This window comes from Bidens hawaiensis, unplaced genomic scaffold (assembly GCF_021521415.1).
Source record: "Bidens hawaiensis isolate Kalapana, Puna unplaced genomic scaffold, B.hawaiensis_p1.1 tig00025998_1, whole genome shotgun sequence".
Taxonomy (NCBI): Eukaryota; Viridiplantae; Streptophyta; class Magnoliopsida; order Asterales; family Asteraceae; genus Bidens; species Bidens hawaiensis.
In genome coordinates, this window is record NW_027494180.1 from 51,213 (window position 1) to 69,111 (window position 17,899).

Sequence of the window (17,899 nt, forward strand, 5' to 3'; positions counted from 1 at the left end):
GTGCACTCTTCCTCTTCTGCCAACTACAGGCTAGGCACGTGGTATGGCAGGAGTTGGTGGGTAGGCGGCGGCTATTGGTCACAGTGCTGTGGCGTGCTGTCTGCCATGCTGCTGTCAGTGAGCTGTCGCATTCTTGGTCAGATCTTTTGTCTGTACCTCGTCAGGTATCACACAAAAGATCCTCCATCATACGGACTGGCTCATTTAGGCGGGAGTTTTCCCCCTCCCGCCTTTGCTCATTCCTTCAGGTGACACTGGGGAGAGTTAAGTGCCTAGTGCGTGTAGCCATGCTGCGCGGGTGGCCTTCCCTCATGGCTTGTATCCGAGGCTGCGGGAACAGGCGGAGTCCTTCACCATGGGAGGCATTTCCTGCGGGACCAGCTTGCATACTGCGCGTAAGGACGTCACTTCTCTGAGCATGGTTGGTCCTGCGGATCCAGTTGGTCTCTGCGCAGACGTCCCTGTTTAAGGTGAGTCTTGCGGGTCCAACTGGGCTCTGCTGGGACCTACCTCTTCAAGTCCCCCCAGTCCAATGTTCTTCTCATGCGTGTTTAATAAAGTGAGGTGAACTTTTGGACTTAAAAGGGTTTTGAAAAGGGTTTTGTAAGGTTTTCCATGGGAAGTCCTTGTCACTTGCAGAAATGCCCGAGTTTCCTGCTTGGTCTTTGGGTATGATGCGGGTAGGTCTGTAACCTCCTCGCAGGTCAGGAGCATTGAGTCCCAGTTGTGTGGATTCTCCATGAGGTTTTGGTAGTTTTGAACATAGTGATCAATTATGTTAAAACCACCAATTCCATCCTGGAGCTTCAAACAACGTAGTTCTCGACGTTCCCGCTATGCGGGGATGTTATTTCCTTTTCCGCAAGCATTGCCCAGAAGATCCTTCTTGGTTTCAATTCCCAGCGGAGCGCTAGGTATGTGAAGGGTTTTGCCTTAACACTGTACCTGCGCTCGTCTTACGGTTACTTTACTTCCAAGGTATTCCTGGCGTCAATTCCCTGCGGGTGCTAGGTATGTGAAGGGTTTTGCCTTTACACTGTACCCGCACCCGTCTTATAGTTACTTGGTTGCCGAGGTATACTTGGCTTCAATTCCCTGCGGGTGCTAGGTATGTGAAGGGTTTTGCCTTAACACTGTACCCGCATTCGTCTTACGGTTACTTGTTGGCCAAGGTTTTCTTGGCTTCAATTCCCTGCGGGTGCTAGGTATGTGAAGGGTTTTGCCTTAACACTGTATCCGCATCCGTCTTACGGTTACTTGTTGGCCAAGGCAAGGGGTATTTTCCCGCTTACTTTTTAATACTTCCGAAGTTTGAATTTTGAAATTCGAAGAGTTGGTGAAAAGATAAACCTCTGAAACGTCGTGCGACGGTTTCTTCTGACTGTGTCAGGACGTGCAGGAAGTTATGGTGACGTGACAGAACATGGTCATTCCAGTCGCTTTTTCAGGCGCGTGGGAGCGATTTTTCGGGCGCGTGGCCGCGAAATTACTGGCACACGTCCTTTCAACAGCTGTTGCCAGCTTGCTTTTTGCCACGTGTCATAGTTTCATTGCCCATTTGATTTCTCTCTCCTCCGCATTAAATTCACCGCATTAATTGCGATTACTATATAAAGGGGGAGAGGGTTATTTGCAATTCACACTTTCCACTTTCATCTCTTCTTTTCAAGTAATTTCCGGCGAATTTTTCTGTTCAGTAAAGCTTTACCCTGAAATCTCTTTTCATCTTTCTTTCACCATGTCTTCTCATGATGCTGATGACCAGAAGACTGCTGGCGAATGCCAGTGCTCTCTTCCTGTCGATCTGTACCAGTATATCGTCAGGAAGTTCATGCTCGAGTCTCTCGAGCCTGAGTTTCCTGAACCCCACCATACTGTGTACGATGCCCCTAGTGGCAAGATCGGGGTTTATGCTGCATTCTTTGTCTACGGGAACCTTAGGTTTCCGTTGACAAAGTTTGTGTACCGTGTCCTAGAGAGGCACGGTGTGCACCTGACAGAGGTGCACCCCATGGCCATTGCCAAGGTCCGGCACTTTGAGTGGGTGTGCCGGATACTGGGCCTTGAGCCCCTCGTTGATCGCCTGATGACCTTCTATACATGGAGGTGCATCCAAGGGTGGTACACTCTTACAACCCGTATCAAGGGTTTAAAGATTTGTACCACCGAGCGGAGTCTTCGCTCATGGAGAAGAGAGTTCTTCTTCATATCCGCTCGCGCCATCCCCATCGCCATGAAGTTCAAGAATGGCCAGGCGCTTCCGAACCTTCCCGCCCTCAACTACGAGGAGGCGGAATGGTTCTCGAAGATTTCCCGGGTCCAGTCCCCGGTTTTCCGTTTTCCGGAGTCGGCGATGGTGATGTTGGGGATGAGCCGGGTGTGGAAGGCGGCGAATGCGGATAAGGTTCCGATCGTCCTTGAATATGGTTCGAACTCTGTCCCTTATGGTACGTCTTGTTTCATTTTGCTGACTTCGATTTTTACTAACTTTCTTGTTGATTTCAGAGGGGAACGATCTTCAGTCGCTCCTGAACCCGCGGGAGGAAGATGGTCCCGCGCGGATGGGTACTCGTGCTCTGGATGAGAACGAGTTGCCCATCTTAGAGCAGACCGCGGGTCGGTTCGTGGAGGTTTACCCGCCAGGCCAAGAGATCCTGAGCCACCGACGGCCAGGTAAGCCTATCTTCTACCCTGAACCTCTCAATGCTGTGCCTGCTGCTGGAGTTCATGACATTTCTTCTTCTGAGGAATCCGCAGAAGGTCCTCCACTGGTGCGGAAGAAAAAGGCTGCCGTCGGGAAGGGCAAGGAGAAGGTGGCCTCTACGGCCGACCCGGTAATCCTATCTGACTCGGAGTCAGATAATGCAGAGGTGGCGGGGAAGCCCGGTGGTGAGGAGACCACCGCTCCGGAGGCTGCAGGTGTTACCTCCGGGGAGGCAGCGACGACGACGGTTACCGGTGTCAAGAGGCCGGCTCCATCGGGTTCGCCCCCGCTCGTCCGTGCGTTCAAGCTCAAGAAACCCCGTGAGTACCTCCATAATTCTTGTCTAGATTTGTTGTTTCAAATAAATTTTTCTAACACTTTTGCTTGTGCAGGTGTGGATGTTGACGCATTCCAGGGTGGAGTTGGAGCAAGTATTCCCCCGCCAATGACGGTAGGCTCGGTCAGCCTTCCCGAGGCGTCGACCCAGGCGTCTACGCCTGCTTCCGCTGGTTCCAGCCTTCCCAAGGCTGTTCCAGCTGAGAAGGTGTCTCCGCCGGCCGTGAGTGCAATTTTTACAGCATCTTTCACGGAGCCGGCGGTTACTGTTGCTGAGAAGGTGGCGCCAAACATGGCTACCACAGCGGCTGCCACTATACCTGCGCCACCGCCACCGACGGCCGGACCATCAGGTATGCGCCAGGCTTCCCGCCGATCTATGCCACCTTCCCGTCTGCTTGACCTGTTGGATGGATTTCCTTTAGGTTCAGGTGATGGGTTTGGCGGCTATCGGCCTGTTATTGACCCTACAGGTACGTAGGGTTATTTTTTTCCCTTATATATTTTTATCATCTTTTCCTAACTGCCTTTGTTTCTTTTGCAGTGTCGGATTCCAATGAAGTGTATGTTCCAAGATGGAACATACGCCGAGGAACAACCCTTCGCACCCCTGTGGAGTGCGTGGACTGGGCTCGCCACGCTGCTCCTCATGGTGCGTTGGGGGAAGCCATGGCCAGCTACCAAGAGGGTAGGCTAACCAATGAGCTTCGGGTTCTCCAGGCCCGAACGCAGCCCCGCGTCGAGCTGCTTTGTCGTGAAAACGACAAGTTAAAAGCAGCTCGCGCCAAAGATGTATCTGAAGCGCGGGCTCTTCGGGAGGAGAACCGGCAGTTGGCCGCTGCCGCAGCCGAGAAGGAGAAGGCATTCAAGGCCCTCGAGGTTGAAGTCCAGGCGCGACTCGAGGCCCGCTCCAAGGCTGCCCAAGCTGTGAATGAACAGCTTCGGCTGGCCAAGGAGACTGCGCGAAACTCAACTGAGAGGGCTGCCAAGGCTGAAGCTGTTGCTGAGCCACTTCGCGAAGAGAATGAGCAGCTTAAATGCAAATTAAAGGCTCTTCAGCATGCTCATGATGCCTTGGCAATGGAAGACGCCAAGAAGCTGCAAGAGATTCTTGACCAGAGGGGGGTGCTTGACCAAACCGAGCGGAAGCTTAAGGGCGTCGAAGAGGCTGCCGCAAAGGAAGTATTACTTGCCAATCTGAACCAAAGCGAAGCCGAACGCGCCCGTGACGAAGTGCAAGCTACCCTCCAATGGCTACTTCGAGAAGCGTTGCCTCAGGTATCCTCTTTTTTTTTTTTCTCTTTTCTACTTGTAATTAGAAAATGTTCTAACTTGTAATTTTCTTTTGTAGGTTGTGCGTCGGGTCCTTTCAGAGACCTTTTACGACGATGCAATGAGCGCAGCCCTCAACGCTTCTCATGAGGATGGGGAGAAGACTGGTTTCCTGCTTGGTCTAGGGTTTGCTGAGAGAGGCTTTCCGCCCTCCAACTTCCCTTTATTCCATGTTAATACTGAAGTTGCTTATGACCAAGCTGTGAACCAGTATGCTGCCTTCCCGCATCCAGTGGTGGAGAAGGTGAATGAAGCTGCTGCTGCTGATGATGGGCTAAACATCCTTAAGGCTTTCCTTGGGCAGCCACGCTCAGACGGTGCTGGTCCAAGCGGAGGTGGCCCTGAAGCCTGATCCTGGAGATCTCTTCCCACCGTTAGGATAGACAGCTTTGTATAGATTTCTTTTAGGCGGGTAGTTACCCGGCTACTGTTGTAATACATCATTGAAATATTAATCTTTTTGCGTATAAGACTGTTATTTCCTTCTTTGGGTTCCTTGCTTTATAAACTTTATGACTTGCATACTTAGTTTAAATTAGCAATTTTCCAAGTGTTCAGAATAAGAACCTTTGAACGTGGTTGATAGTGGGTTAAAGTTTCGCTTCCTCCTTCGTGATTGTGCGGGTAGAACCGTCACTTGCACTTAGTAGGATGGCAGAACTTTACCCTTATCTGACCTGCGTGTAGGTTTTTCTCATCTTTTGAGGATAAGTTAACCTTTGAACGTGGTTGATAATAGGTGAAGTTTTGCTTCCTCTTTCGTGATTGTGCGGGTAGAACCGTCACTTGCACTTGGATGGCAGAACTTTACCCTTATCTGACCTGCGTGTAGGTTTTTCTCATCTTTTGAGGATAAGTTAACCTTTGAACGTGGTTGATAATAGGTGAAGTTTTGCTTCCTCTTTCGTGATTGTGCGGGTAGAACCGTCACTTGCACTTAGTAGGATGGCAGAACTTTACCCTTATCTGACCTGCGTGTAGGTTTTTCTCATCTTTTTAAGAATTTTGTTTTGAACCGTTCGACACGCGGTTGTCGATAGGTTAGTGTTCATTTTCCTTTCATGATTCATGCGGATAGACCGGCACTTTCATTTAATGGGATGAACTCTTTCAACTGACCTGCGTGAAGGTTTGCCACGTTATTGGGTTCGTGCGGGTAAGACCGCCTTCCCACGCGACGACTTCACGTAATGTGAATGTCGTCACCAGTGTTGGATAGTTTTAACCGTTCGACGCGCGGTTGTTGACAGGTTATTATTCAGTTTCCTTAATGATTCATGCGGATAGACCGGCACTTTCATTTTTGGGTGCTGAACTTTTTCCCCTTCAACTGAGCTGCGTGAAGGTTTGTCACGTTATTGGGTTCGTGCGGGTAGGACCGCCTTCCCATGCAATGACTTCACGTAATTATGCGGTGGAAACCGGCATATTAGTGTTCAGAAAAGTATAAATGTAAAATCATCAGCTTCGATATTCTTAAAGAGAATCATTTCCATTAGAAGTGGCTCTTGGCCTTCTCTTTACAAATTGGAATTGATTACATGCAAACTGTGTAATTGAACTCCCTTCCATGTTGGGATGGGAGTGCCATCGAGCCGATACGCACCTGGTTCGGGATCTCGTTCTTTACGCAGCATGTAGTCTCGATTTTGAAGCTGAAATTTGTTCGTGTTTTCCCCAGCTGGGGTTCTATACGCACTCGCCTGCCTAGCTTTTATTTCGCCACGAGGTGCGCGAGCGTCCCATCTCTGACGAATGTTTCGACCATGTCTTTTACGTCTATGCATTCTTCGGTGTTGTGGCCTTTTGTTCTGTGATAGTCACAGTACTTGCTCCGATCAGCATCGTGACGATGCCGGATTACTGGAGGCTTTGGCCATGGGAGCTCCTCAGTAGCAAATATGTCAGTGACGCTTTTGGTAAGTGGCGTCCACCTGGAGTTCCGGTGCGGCTTTACATTATCCCTTTCACCCAATCGGTGCTGTAAGCCGGATGAGGTGTCAAAGTTTACCCTTGACTGCCAAATGCCTTGCTTCCGTTTTTTGTTCAATCGGGCGGTGAGGACGTTGTCCTCTCTCGTCCTCTGGGTGTAAAGGTTTGTGTTCTGCGGAAGGTCTCTACCCAGTTGCTTCTCCGTTTCCGCATAGCGTTTGGCTGCTGTCATGATGCCATCCCATGTGGATGGCATTCCATCTTTACCCGTTAGGGTGCGGATAAGCTCTGGGTCTTGCGCGCCCTGGATGAAGGCTGCGCGAACAAGATCCTCGCTGATATTGCCCAAACTTAACTTCTTTGAGTTGAAGCGAGTGATGAAGTTTAGCAGAGATTCATCTTCTTCCCGTGTGCATTTGAGGATTGTCCATTGCTCCTCGGTATACTTTCGCTGCTGGCTGAAGTGTTGGCTAAACTTCTGCTGGAAGTCTGCCCAGTCGTAAATGTGGTTAACCGGTAAACGATCGAACCAAGCCCTAGCAGCCCCCACCAGCGTCATTTGGAACATGTAACACCACGTGGGTTCCGTCCAATTGCTAACGGTTGCCCCCGCTATGAACCTGTTCAAATGATCGTCTGGATCAGATATGCCATCATATGTGCCTATGTTAGGCATTTGTTTAGCACTTTTCGGGGCGATTGCTTCAGCAATGTCCCTTGCAAATTTGGACGTTCCTGCATTTGTAACGTTTGGTCTGAACGTTTTAGAGAAGTCTCGTGGACCTCCATCTATGCTTCTTGGTTTGAAGGCTTGTCCAAAATGCCTTTTCGGTTGGATTTCCGTTTCTTTACGCTTCCCTTTTGCCTTATGACGAGGGTTCGCGTCGGAGTCGGATTCCTCCGAGTCATCCTCCCAGTATTCGAATTCGTCGGCCTGTTGCACGGAACGCAAGCGTTCGTTCAACTCAGCCTGGAATTCCTTTTGTCGTGCCTTCGCCCATGCCTTGACTTCGTCGAGAGTCTGGCGGGGGAGTCTTCGTTTTTCAAACTGGGTATCGGTGGATCCCAGTAGGCGGTCATTTACTGCACTTGCCCCTGCTTTAGTAAGTGGGGTAGTGTTCGTAAAATTTACTTCACTTGCTCCGGCTTCGGTAGCCGGAGTAGTGTTTGTAAAAACTGTGTTGCCGGTATTCCCCCCAATAGCTGGGGTTGTGGTTACCGGAATTTCTCTAACCATCTTTTGTATAAAGTTTTGAAAAAACTGGAGAAAATTGTAGTTCTAGCTTTATGCACGGATGGCGCCAATGAAGAAACACTAACCGGACCCAGAGGCAGATTACGGGTAACCTGGGGGCTGGAGAGATGTTTCCCACGAGGGGTTAGACCCTTGGAAGATGGTTCTTCTGATAACCTGCAAAACAGACACCGTGAGCTCGTCACTGAGAAGGGGGGGGTTCCTCCTTGTGACCACCCTCCGGCGTGAGAATCAGACTAGATTGCTCTTTAAATATAAAAGTATATTAAGAGATTGCTAGAGCAGATATCAGGTATAATATGATGATAATGTAGTAAGATATGATAAGATGAGATGGTCATACCATTTGGGGTATTTATAGCCGAAGGTAGGTTTCCAAGGGGTTTAGCCGGCCCAACACGCTACCAACTGTAACCTATGCACGTGCCCTGCCTGTGAGTGGTGGATAGGTAGCGGCTGACACAGAGCAGGCGTGTCGTGCACTCTTCCTCTTCTGCCAACTACAGGCTAGGCACGTGGTATGGCAGGAGTTGGTGGGTAGGCGGCGGCTATTGGTCACAGTGCTGTGGCGTGCTGTCTGCCATGCTGCTGTCAGTGAGCTGTCGCATTCTTGGTCAGATCTTTTATCTGTACCTCGTCAGGTATCACACAAAAGATCCTCCATCATACGGACTGGCTCATTTAGGCGGGAGTTTTCCCCCTCCCGCCTTTGCTCATTCCTTCAGGTGACACTGGGGAGAGTTAAGTGCCTAGTGCGTGTAGCCATGCTGCGCGGGTGGCCTTCCCTCATGGCTTGTATCCGAGGCTGCGGGAACAGGCGGAGTCCTTCACCATGGGAGGCATTTCCTGCGGGACCAGCTTGCATACTGCGCGTAAGGACGTCACTTCTCTGAGCATGGTTGGTCCTGCGGATCCAGTTGGTCTCTGCGCAGACGTCCCTGTTTAAGGTGAGTCTTGCGGGTCCAACTGGGCTCTGCTGGGACCTACCTCTTCAACCCCATATATTAAAAACCAATTTCTCATTCATTCCAAAACAGAGCATAAAGTATTTCACTAACTACAATGTCTGGATTATGGAAATCGAGGAAACTAGTTGCAACCAGATTATCTTCATTTGTCAAACTAACCACCGGAATTGGTGATAGTCCGTACACTCACCGGAACTGCTTGTTAATTGGGTTGCAAGCTAGGTACAACTGGGACCATGCTGGTGCTGGTGGCTTTGATAATAACAATAATGGGATGGTAATAAGGAGGATTAAGGCGGAACCTAATTGCCCTCGTTGTAATTGCAAACCCATCATTGATCTTGTTTTCCCCGATAACCGCCTCGTTGGTCCACCGAGTTCTATTGGTGAGGATACCGAAGAGGGTAATCAGCAGCCGGTGAGATTATGCCCAAATTGTAAGTCTGCTTATTATTTCAGCAAGTATAATAATATGGCTCCTCTTCAGGGTAGGTTTATTGAAATAGGGAAGCTTAGGTGTAGTGATAATGATGGTAATAATAATAATAATAATAATAGTAAGGATAGTAAACATATTAATGGTGAAGATGATTGTGGCGGTGACTCACAGCCGCCTTCAAGTGATGTACTTGCTGTGCATACTCCACTGGGCCCGCCTTTTGCGCCTGGGGTTAATGTTGTTCGTGCTGGTGTCGGTGGCGGGGATGGTGGAGAGAAGAATAGTGAATGGGGCGGGTCGAATTTGGGGAAGAATTTGCCTACGCCTAAGGAGATTTTCGAGGGGCTTGATAAGTTTGTTATTGGTCAAACGCGTGCGAAAAAGGTTGAAACTCTAACTCTTTTAATGATGATACTAGTATACATACCATAAGTTTTCAATTAGTAAATTGGTGTAAGTGAATTTGAATTTCATGTCATGTGCATTGCTCCACATTGGTATACTTCTTAAAGGGTAATGAATGACTTATTCAAACCGCTTCTAGGCAGTTTGCTATCCCTGTAAGTGAACTTGTGGCAAGTCTGACAATGTTTTCTAAAGTTTGCTGATGTGGCAAGTGAACTCCATGGAGTTGTTCATCAAACTTAGCTCTTCGCTTGCCACCCTAGCAGACGTTCTGAGTTCGGTTACAGGGATAACAAGCTGCGTAGCAGTATCGGTCTTGTTCCTAAAACACTTACTTCCACAAAGATATCCACTGCTTATCTGATTATTCGCAAGTGAGATAAGCTGTTTGGAATAAATAATTTGAAGTTGCTAATTCCAAACTTCATTTAAAAAAGTAATTTCTGATTTTTCATTTTTACTAAATTATATTTGATTGATCATTCTAGTTCTTGGAGGTGGTATAAGTATTTATTTATTTATTATTATTATTATTATTATTTTGTAAAAAAAATGAGGCTTCTTTTTCATATTTTCTGTGCCATTAAGGAATATAGATGCGTTTTAAGTAGGATTTACCGTAATAGAGAAGAAAAAGAACAGAAAAAATGTAATGGGTTAAAATGTTTAGTTGTGAGATTGATTTTAATGGCAATATGACTCTTGGGGTTGATTCAAGTAGCTAGTGATTCAACGTTTTCAATTTTATGTTCAGGTGCTTTCTGTGGCTGTATATAACCATTACAAAAGGATATATCATGCTTCATTGCAGAAAGGGTTAGTCATTATACATCTATATAATCAGACATACGGTTTAGTCTAAACTATTCCTTATTAGATTACCTTAGCATATAGATATACTCTTTTTTTCCTGCTTCTTTGTTATTTTATCGAGGCTAAAATAGTTTACTCGCCATTTTATAATATGCTGTGTTAGTGTAGCTACCGTAGCTTACTACTATCATTATTGATACCTTTGTGTGGTTGTTTCTTTAACTCTTAGTCACATTTTATGTTATCTGGACTTTCTATACTATGCTCTACTTGTAGGGGTGCAAATGAGCCATGCCAAGATCGACTAGGCTCGAGGTCGGCTCGTGAGTGGTTTTTTTAAGCATAAGCTCGGCTCGTTTATTATATATCAATTAATTTATATACATTTTTTTGTTATTTTTGTATATTTTGAGAAAAACCTTAATGAGCCTAAACTTGGCTTGAGCTCGTGTGCAGTACCTTGAACAAGCCAGAGCTCGGCTGTGCAGTGTGAAATTAATACATAGAAGTTTAAAAGAGTTAAAAATAAAAATATACTAGGCTCGCTAAGGCTTGACGAGCCTAAATGATCTTCCCATACTAAGGCTTGGTAGCTAAATGAGCTTTAGGGCTCGATATCGGCTCGGCTCGTTTGCCCACTTAAAAAAAAAGATTTTTTTGGAGCAGCCTCTCCATCCCTTGGGATAAAGGAAGGCCTGACTTCGTATCGCCCTCCCAAGATCTTACCAGTAGCTTTGCTATGAGTGAGATTTTACTGGGTACAATCGTTTGTTTGTTTATAATCACACATACGGTTTAGCTGGTGGTATAAAGCTGTTATTACATGCACATTTTTGGAGTTACATATGCTGATATGAAATTATGTATGCAAACTTAGGTCAGCAGTAGAAACAGGAAGTGATAGGACGAAAGATGATGACGAAACTGTAGAGTTGGAGAAAAGCAATGTACTTTTAATGGGCCCAACTGGCTCCGGTATCACGAGGCTTCATCTCTCTTTAATTTCAATATGTATCAAATTTTCTTGGGTTGTTTGGATCACTGATTGTTTTTATTTGACTTTTGGAAAACAGGAAAGACATTACTTGCAAAGACCCTTGCTCGTTTTGTTAATGTTCCATTTGTCATCGCAGATGCAACGACATTAACACAGGTAAGTCATATATATTATCTTGCTTACCGGTCTGCGCAATTCTGTTTTCAGTATTATGGATAAATGCATGATCTTCTTCGGTTCAACCTTTGGATTTGTGTTTTCGAAGAACAGATACGTTGTTAATTTTGTTGTACATTTTGATAATCAGCTTTGTCACAACTAGTATGAAGCTGATTTTTTAACCTCTATATATTAAGATCATCAGAGGCATAATATGTTTATCCAAAATTCCTAATATAAAAAATTGATTAGTGCGACTATCATATAATAACTCCAAAACACAAATCCATACACCCTTTAAAAGGATGCACTTTTAGACAAGTCACCTGATACATTAAATGGTATCATGTTGTTTAATGCCTGCTTTTAAACTCTTCTGAATTAGTTGGTTACTTGGTTTAATATTTTGTGTTCAAATCTATCTGAATTTACCAACCTTTTTATTATGATTCTGCAGGCTGGTTATGTTGGTGAAGACGTTGAATCTATATTACATAAGCTACTTACGGTATAGTTATTCTTTTATTGTCTAATAAATCATAATAATTTCCTTTCTGTGCACCATAATCAAAGTATTCCAAAATCTTTCATTATGCATTATTTATGTTTTCAAGTTTTTCCTCTTTATGTAATTTGGTCACTAGTTCTTTGTAACAATTAATAGTAACATAAATGTGAGTTTGACATTCGAAGTCAAAGTGTATATTCTTTTTCCAAGTTATTATCTTTTTCTGTATCTATGGTTTTTATGTTTACCCATTTGGATGTTATGGTGTTTTTCCTATTTCGTCATTAGCATAATATAATCTAATAGTGAAATTAATATTTTGAGTTTAAATTTGTACAAAGGTTGCTGACTTCAATGTTCAAGCAGCACAACAAGGGATTGTTTACATTGATGAAGTTGACAAGATAACCAAAAAGGTTATTTAGTTTTCTCTATAGCTATGTTCTTAATTACTTTTATATATTTTGTAACTTCTTTCTAATATTTTTACAGGCTGAGAGCCAAAACATTAGCAGAGATGTTTCTGGTGAGGGTGTTCAACAAGCTCTACTTAAAATGCTTGAAGGAACAGTAAGTGGTTTTACCTTTATACCCCTGAAAAACCGGCAAGCAATCAATATTATATACTTTGCAGATAGTGAATGTGCCTGAAAAAGGGGCCCGGAAGCATCCGAGAGGCGAAAACATTCAGGTATTCCATGAATGATTATTTTATATAAATAGCTAGTCAGTTACTTATGATTACAAAGACAATGTTACAAAAATAATATGATTCTTAGAATAAAATGATTCAGGAGGTTATATCATGTATGCAATAAAGTTTAGAACTTTTACTTTAGGTGACTTTCAACCTGTTTAAGGGCTGTAAACGAACCGGACGAACATGAACGGAGCATGTTTGTGTTAGTTTGTTTAACTTTAACCGAACAAACGAGCGAACTCGAACAACTAAACGAACGGGTTTTTATTGTTAGTGTCCGCTCGTTAAGAAAATGAACATGTTTGTGTTCTTATATGTTCGTTAGTTAACGAACTTTTCACGAACGAACATAGCTTAGCTAAAACTAGTTAAAAGTAAATGTGAAGAAAATTGTGTTGGGCCTAAAAAGTTATTAAAACTAGACTAATTTGTAATTGGCCAAAAAGTTTTAAATGAATATATTAACGAATGCTAACAAACGAACATAAAATGAACGTAAACGGATGAATTTACATGAATGAATGTAAATGAATGTTCACGACCATAAATGAATGAAGGAGAGATGTGTTCATGTTTGTTCATTTAACTAAATGAACAAATTTTTTGTTCATGTTCATTCGTTTATTAAACAAAAGAACTTCCCGCCGAACAGTTCACGATCTGTTATTGAATGTTTGGCTCGTTTACAGGCTTCATGTTCAACCTATTTGACCTGTTCTCCGTAATTCCGTTTTAATATTCTTTTTATTGGGTCAATTTCTTATATACCCTTGAAAACTTGCATAATATCACAAATAATCAACCAAAAAGTTTATATCAAATATACTCATTCAAAATACTTATTACTTAACATTTCATATATGCCCTTCTTTTCCTCCTTACACTCCAAACTCTGATTTCCTAATGCAAGTTTTAAGGAAAGGGTATAAATGTCATAAATATGAAAATAGGTATATCTGGTATAATGATTTTTTGTTGGGTAAACATGATATTATACCAAGTTTTGAAGTGGGATGTATGGAATTATCCCTTTTTTATTTCATTATTTGACCTGTTTGATATAAAACACAACCCATATCGACTATTTATATATTACAAGTAAATGGATCAAAATTATCAGCTTTATGTAGAAGTTATTAACCAATAACCATAATGAACTTGCAGATAGATACAAAAGACATTCTTTTCATTTGTGGTGGAGCATTTATTAATTTGGATAAAACCATATCCGAGAGGTGATTACTGGTTTATTTCGTATATTATTTTTATAATTAATTGGGGTCAAAACTCAAAAGTTAATTCCATTTTATTAAATTGTTTGTGTGAAATTTATGCTTATATCAGACGACAAGATTCTTCAATCGGTTTTGGAGCACCCGTTCGTGCTAATATGAGAAGTGATAGAGTGACTAATGCTGCAGTGACATCATCTTTACTTGAATCCGTAAGTTTCAATATCATTATTATTTGAATATCAAGTGTTTACATTTCTGTTATTGGTATACGGATCAAAATGCTTCGGGTCTTTTTTGGTTGACCTGAAAGGCCGAAACCCTCTTTGCCCTTGTTCTTTCTTTTCAGAAATAGTTAGTGGAATTATTTACATGGATAGTCCCTGTGGAATAATCTTTAGAATGTGGTCTAAAACTGTAGTTTCTCCAAGTCAGGGACCAAAACTATAATATGAACAAAGTACAGGGACCATTCATGTAATTATTTCTAGTTAACGTTGAATATGATTATTAATAAGTACATTATTTTGATAAATGTGATTTAGGAGATTTTGTGCATAATAACACACTTTGGCGACTTTCAGCACGTTCCCTTTTAATCTAGTTTTTTCTCATCTTACTCTTGTGACCCGTTAGAGATACAATACAAACTGATTATTTCGGTTCAACTTCAGGTTGAAAGTAGTGATCTTATTGCATATGGACTTATTCCTGAGTTTATAGGACGGTTTCCTATTTTACTTAGTTTATCGGCTCTTACCGAGGATCAACTTGTTCAAGTAAGTTTGTTTCTTGTATCACTTCACTAAAATTTTGTTTTTGAAGTATTAATTAATTAGTTGTTTCATTTACTTCTGTGTAGATCCTCATGGAACCAAAGAATGCTCTCGGTAAGCAGTATAAGAAGCTATTTCAGATGAACAATGTAAGACTATTCTATCAGGTCAGGGTTGATTTTTTTTCCCAACCCGTTGTAATTTTTTTCTTTTCACAGGTGAAACTACATTTCACAGAAAAGGCCTTAAGGTTAATTGCTCAAAAAGCAATGGTTAAGAACACGGGTGCTCGAGGGTTAAGAGCCATACTCGAAACGCTTCTAACCGACTCTATGTACGAGGTACATTGCTTAACACTCGTTCGGTTTCATGAATATTGTAAAAAAATATATTTTTTAACCTTTTGTACAATCTCATGAAAGCTAGTACATTTCAAGTTTGTGGAAAATAATAAGTCAAAATGACCTTTTTGCCTTCCATGTTGTTTCGGGTCCAGATTCCAGATACCAAGACGGGAAATGATAGAGTAGAAGCCGTGGTGATCGATGAGGAGTCGGTTGGGTCAGTTGATAAACCGGGATGCGGGGGAAAGATTCTCCGTGGTGATGGTGCATTAGATGATTATCTTGCAAATACCAAGTGTGAGGAACTAGAGGTAAGAACTTTGACTTTTTGAGGTCAAAACAAGTCAGTTTCATCTTCAAATTGATTTAAATCTTAACCTTTTAACACAAATTTTTAACATTGATTAATGTTTAAATTTTCACACCAATATTGTCCCTGGAGACTGCTGTGACCCAAGTCAACAAGTGTAAGGTTTGACCCGCTCTATTGTTCATGTTTTGCAGGAACCAGAAAGTCAACTGTTGGAAGGTGAAGAAGATGTCACATCAAAAGCCATGAGCATGTAAAGATTACATGCGTATTGTTTGATTACATTGTAAAACCGCTTCATAAAGTGATGTAATTATGTCAATGTAGCACATAATAGCATTTGATTCGGGTCAAATTGATAGATAATGTTGAATCTGTACCGAAAACTGAAACTGTAACTGTAATGTATATTGTTAATTACTTTCACACATTTTTACACATTAAAAGACGAATAAACAATTTGATTCATACAACTTTGTATATTAGTCGCTCAAACTACTTCCATTTTGATTCTCGTACTTCAGAGACATTGGAGGAATACTTTGTTGATGTCTGAAAACGTTGAACGGATCAATCTTTGTCTTTGCTTTCACCAACCGACCGTAGTTGTTACCGAAGTACATCTCACCCCATTCCCGACCCATCTCGACCACATTATCGTTTGAGTCAACCCTAGTTTTGACCCAATCCATCACTCCAAGATCAACATCTATGTAATTAACATATGCGGCTCGTGGGTTTTGTGAAACGTAAGGTGTCATGGACCCATGAAAGTCGCGTATCCAAGCTATAAATTCATCAGCTTTATCATTATCAGTTTCTTTCCATTCAATTAAATACTGAATGCCGAAAAGATTCCCTTTCCTGTGCGGAAAGGGAATCGAATCACTATTTATAGATCCCATTGTTCCACCGTACGGATCCAAAATAACGTACCCTTTCGGTTGTTTTTCAAGTATGCCAAGCATGGTGCTTAAACCGAGTGTAGGCATCAGTTTCTGAACGAAATCGGATTTGGCCTTGTAGTAGAGTTTGTCTTGTAATAATCGGTTTTTCAAGTCGGAAACCGAGCTTTGGTCTCCGAAACCCGAGAAGAAAAGAACCGACTCTATCCAACTCATTTCTTTACAGTTGTTTTCGGTTATTTTAAGCTCGGGGAAGTTTTGGTTCATGATCGGTAACGCCTTTGCTTTTGGTCCCAAATAGAGCCCTTTGAATGTAACCGATAAACCGGGCTTGTTTTTCCGTTCAGGTAAACCAGCACCGATGAAAGACGATATATAAAAGCCGTTAGGCAATGTAGGCGAGACGTGTTGCCATTTGTTTACTATATCAGCCACTTGTTCTTTCGTGCCTGATCTAGACACGATAAAACAAGTGACTATGTCTGGTACGCTTGATAATTTTAAATTCCAAGCGTACACGATTCCCCATACCCCACCCCCCCCCCCCCACCTCGTATAGCCCAAAATACATCCTCCCCCATTGCTGCTCGGTTCAATAACTCCCCATCAGTAGTAACTAAAACCGCGTCGACTACATTATCGGCTGCCAAGCCGTGCTTCCGTGATAATAACCCGAACCCACCACCCGAGATGTGACCACCCACACCGACACTCGGGATGACCCGGCAGAGAAACAATGGACACTACTAGACTCAGCTATCGCGTGGTAGGTCTGACCAAGTGTCGCACCGCCTTCAACCCACGCGGTACCCGAGTCCACATCCACTGAAACACGGTCCAGTCTGGTCAAGTCTATCACTACAAAGGGACATCCGTCAGTGGCTACAAAAGATGTCCCTTCGTAGCTGCGACCACCAGACCGGACCCTGATTTCTAGGGCCCACCGTCTTGCACTAATAACCGTATTCGCCAGCTGTTCTTTTGTTTCCGGGAACAAGATAACACCCGGTTTTGGTACCAATGGACCCGAAAATCTAAGGTTTTGAATTGAGAGGTTGAGAAGCTCATAATAAACAGATGTTGAGACATTATTTGAGCTCAAAAGAGTTGAGAAGTTATGAACACCAAACTGAGTTAAACACGAAGTAAAACCTCGTATTTGATCTTCGTGTTCGTGCTCGAATGAAGATACAAAAACAGACATGGTGATTATATTCAAAAGATTAAAGATTAAAGATTATATCCCACAAAAGTTTGAATATGAGAGGTGTTAATGAGAAGGTATGGGGAGATTAAGATTAAGGTTAATAATTTATAATGAGTGATGGTGAGTGTAAGGAGAAGACAAACAGAGGGATTTAATGAAGAAACTAATCTAATTAAGGTACGTACGCCGGCCGCCATTTTCTTATTGTTACAAGAACTTAATGTTGTTGCATGCAGACAAATGAGGCTTCTGTGATAATATTATAAGATGAGAATGAGATAGAAAGTGGATGTTGATTTAACTTTCCTAAAGTACAATATATGTTTTTAGAGGTCAAATCAGATGCATTTATGTTCAAGATAGATTTTGACATGGAAGTGGTATATTCTAGTTCTGAACTGTTCGGTTTTAACACGTAACATATATGTTTTTCAACAACGTATGATTCGGGGACCTCATACTGAGGAGTACCGACATAAACCTAAAATAAAATATGGAAATAAAATTACAATTTCGGAGAGAGTGTTTTGTTACGCTATAACAATTTGAAATAAATATAAAATCAAGAACATTGAGG

At 42.8% G+C, this 17,899-nt stretch overlaps 1 protein-coding gene and 1 pseudogene across 1 annotated transcript; one reads left to right on the plus strand and one right to left on the minus strand.

The window, feature by feature from the left end:
* The first annotated feature begins 8,558 nt into the window (after nt 1–8,558).
* Nucleotides 8,559–15,596, plus strand: LOC143572724 (CLP protease regulatory subunit CLPX1, mitochondrial-like). The gene is made up of 15 exons (XM_077057798.1): nt 8,559–9,350; nt 10,126–10,187; nt 11,062–11,159; nt 11,258–11,337; nt 11,798–11,848; nt 12,190–12,264; nt 12,341–12,418; nt 12,483–12,539; nt 13,713–13,783; nt 13,893–13,992; nt 14,455–14,559; nt 14,643–14,705; nt 14,775–14,897; nt 15,053–15,211; nt 15,405–15,596. The coding sequence occupies exons 1-15, from the start codon at nt 8,622–8,624 to the stop codon at nt 15,465–15,467; spliced, it is 1,914 nt and encodes a 637-aa protein (XP_076913913.1). The 5' UTR covers nt 8,559–8,621; the 3' UTR covers nt 15,468–15,596.
* Nucleotides 15,597–15,606: 10 nt separating this feature from the next.
* LOC143572722 (berberine bridge enzyme-like D-1 pseudogene) lies at nt 15,607–17,651 on the minus strand (annotated as a pseudogene).
* Between the last annotated feature and the right edge of the window lie 248 nt (nt 17,652–17,899).

Coding starts and splice junctions, on each gene's coding strand:
- LOC143572724 (XM_077057798.1), top strand. CDS start 8,622: ATGTCTGGATTATGGAAATCGAGGAAACTAGTTGCAACCAGATTATCT. Junction 13,993..14,454: donor CATCATCTTTACTTGAATCC/GTAAGTTTCAAT, acceptor GTTCAACTTCAG/GTTGAAAGTAGTGATCTTAT. Junction 14,706..14,774: donor AGCTATTTCAGATGAACAAT/GTAAGACTATTC, acceptor TTCTTTTCACAG/GTGAAACTACATTTCACAGA.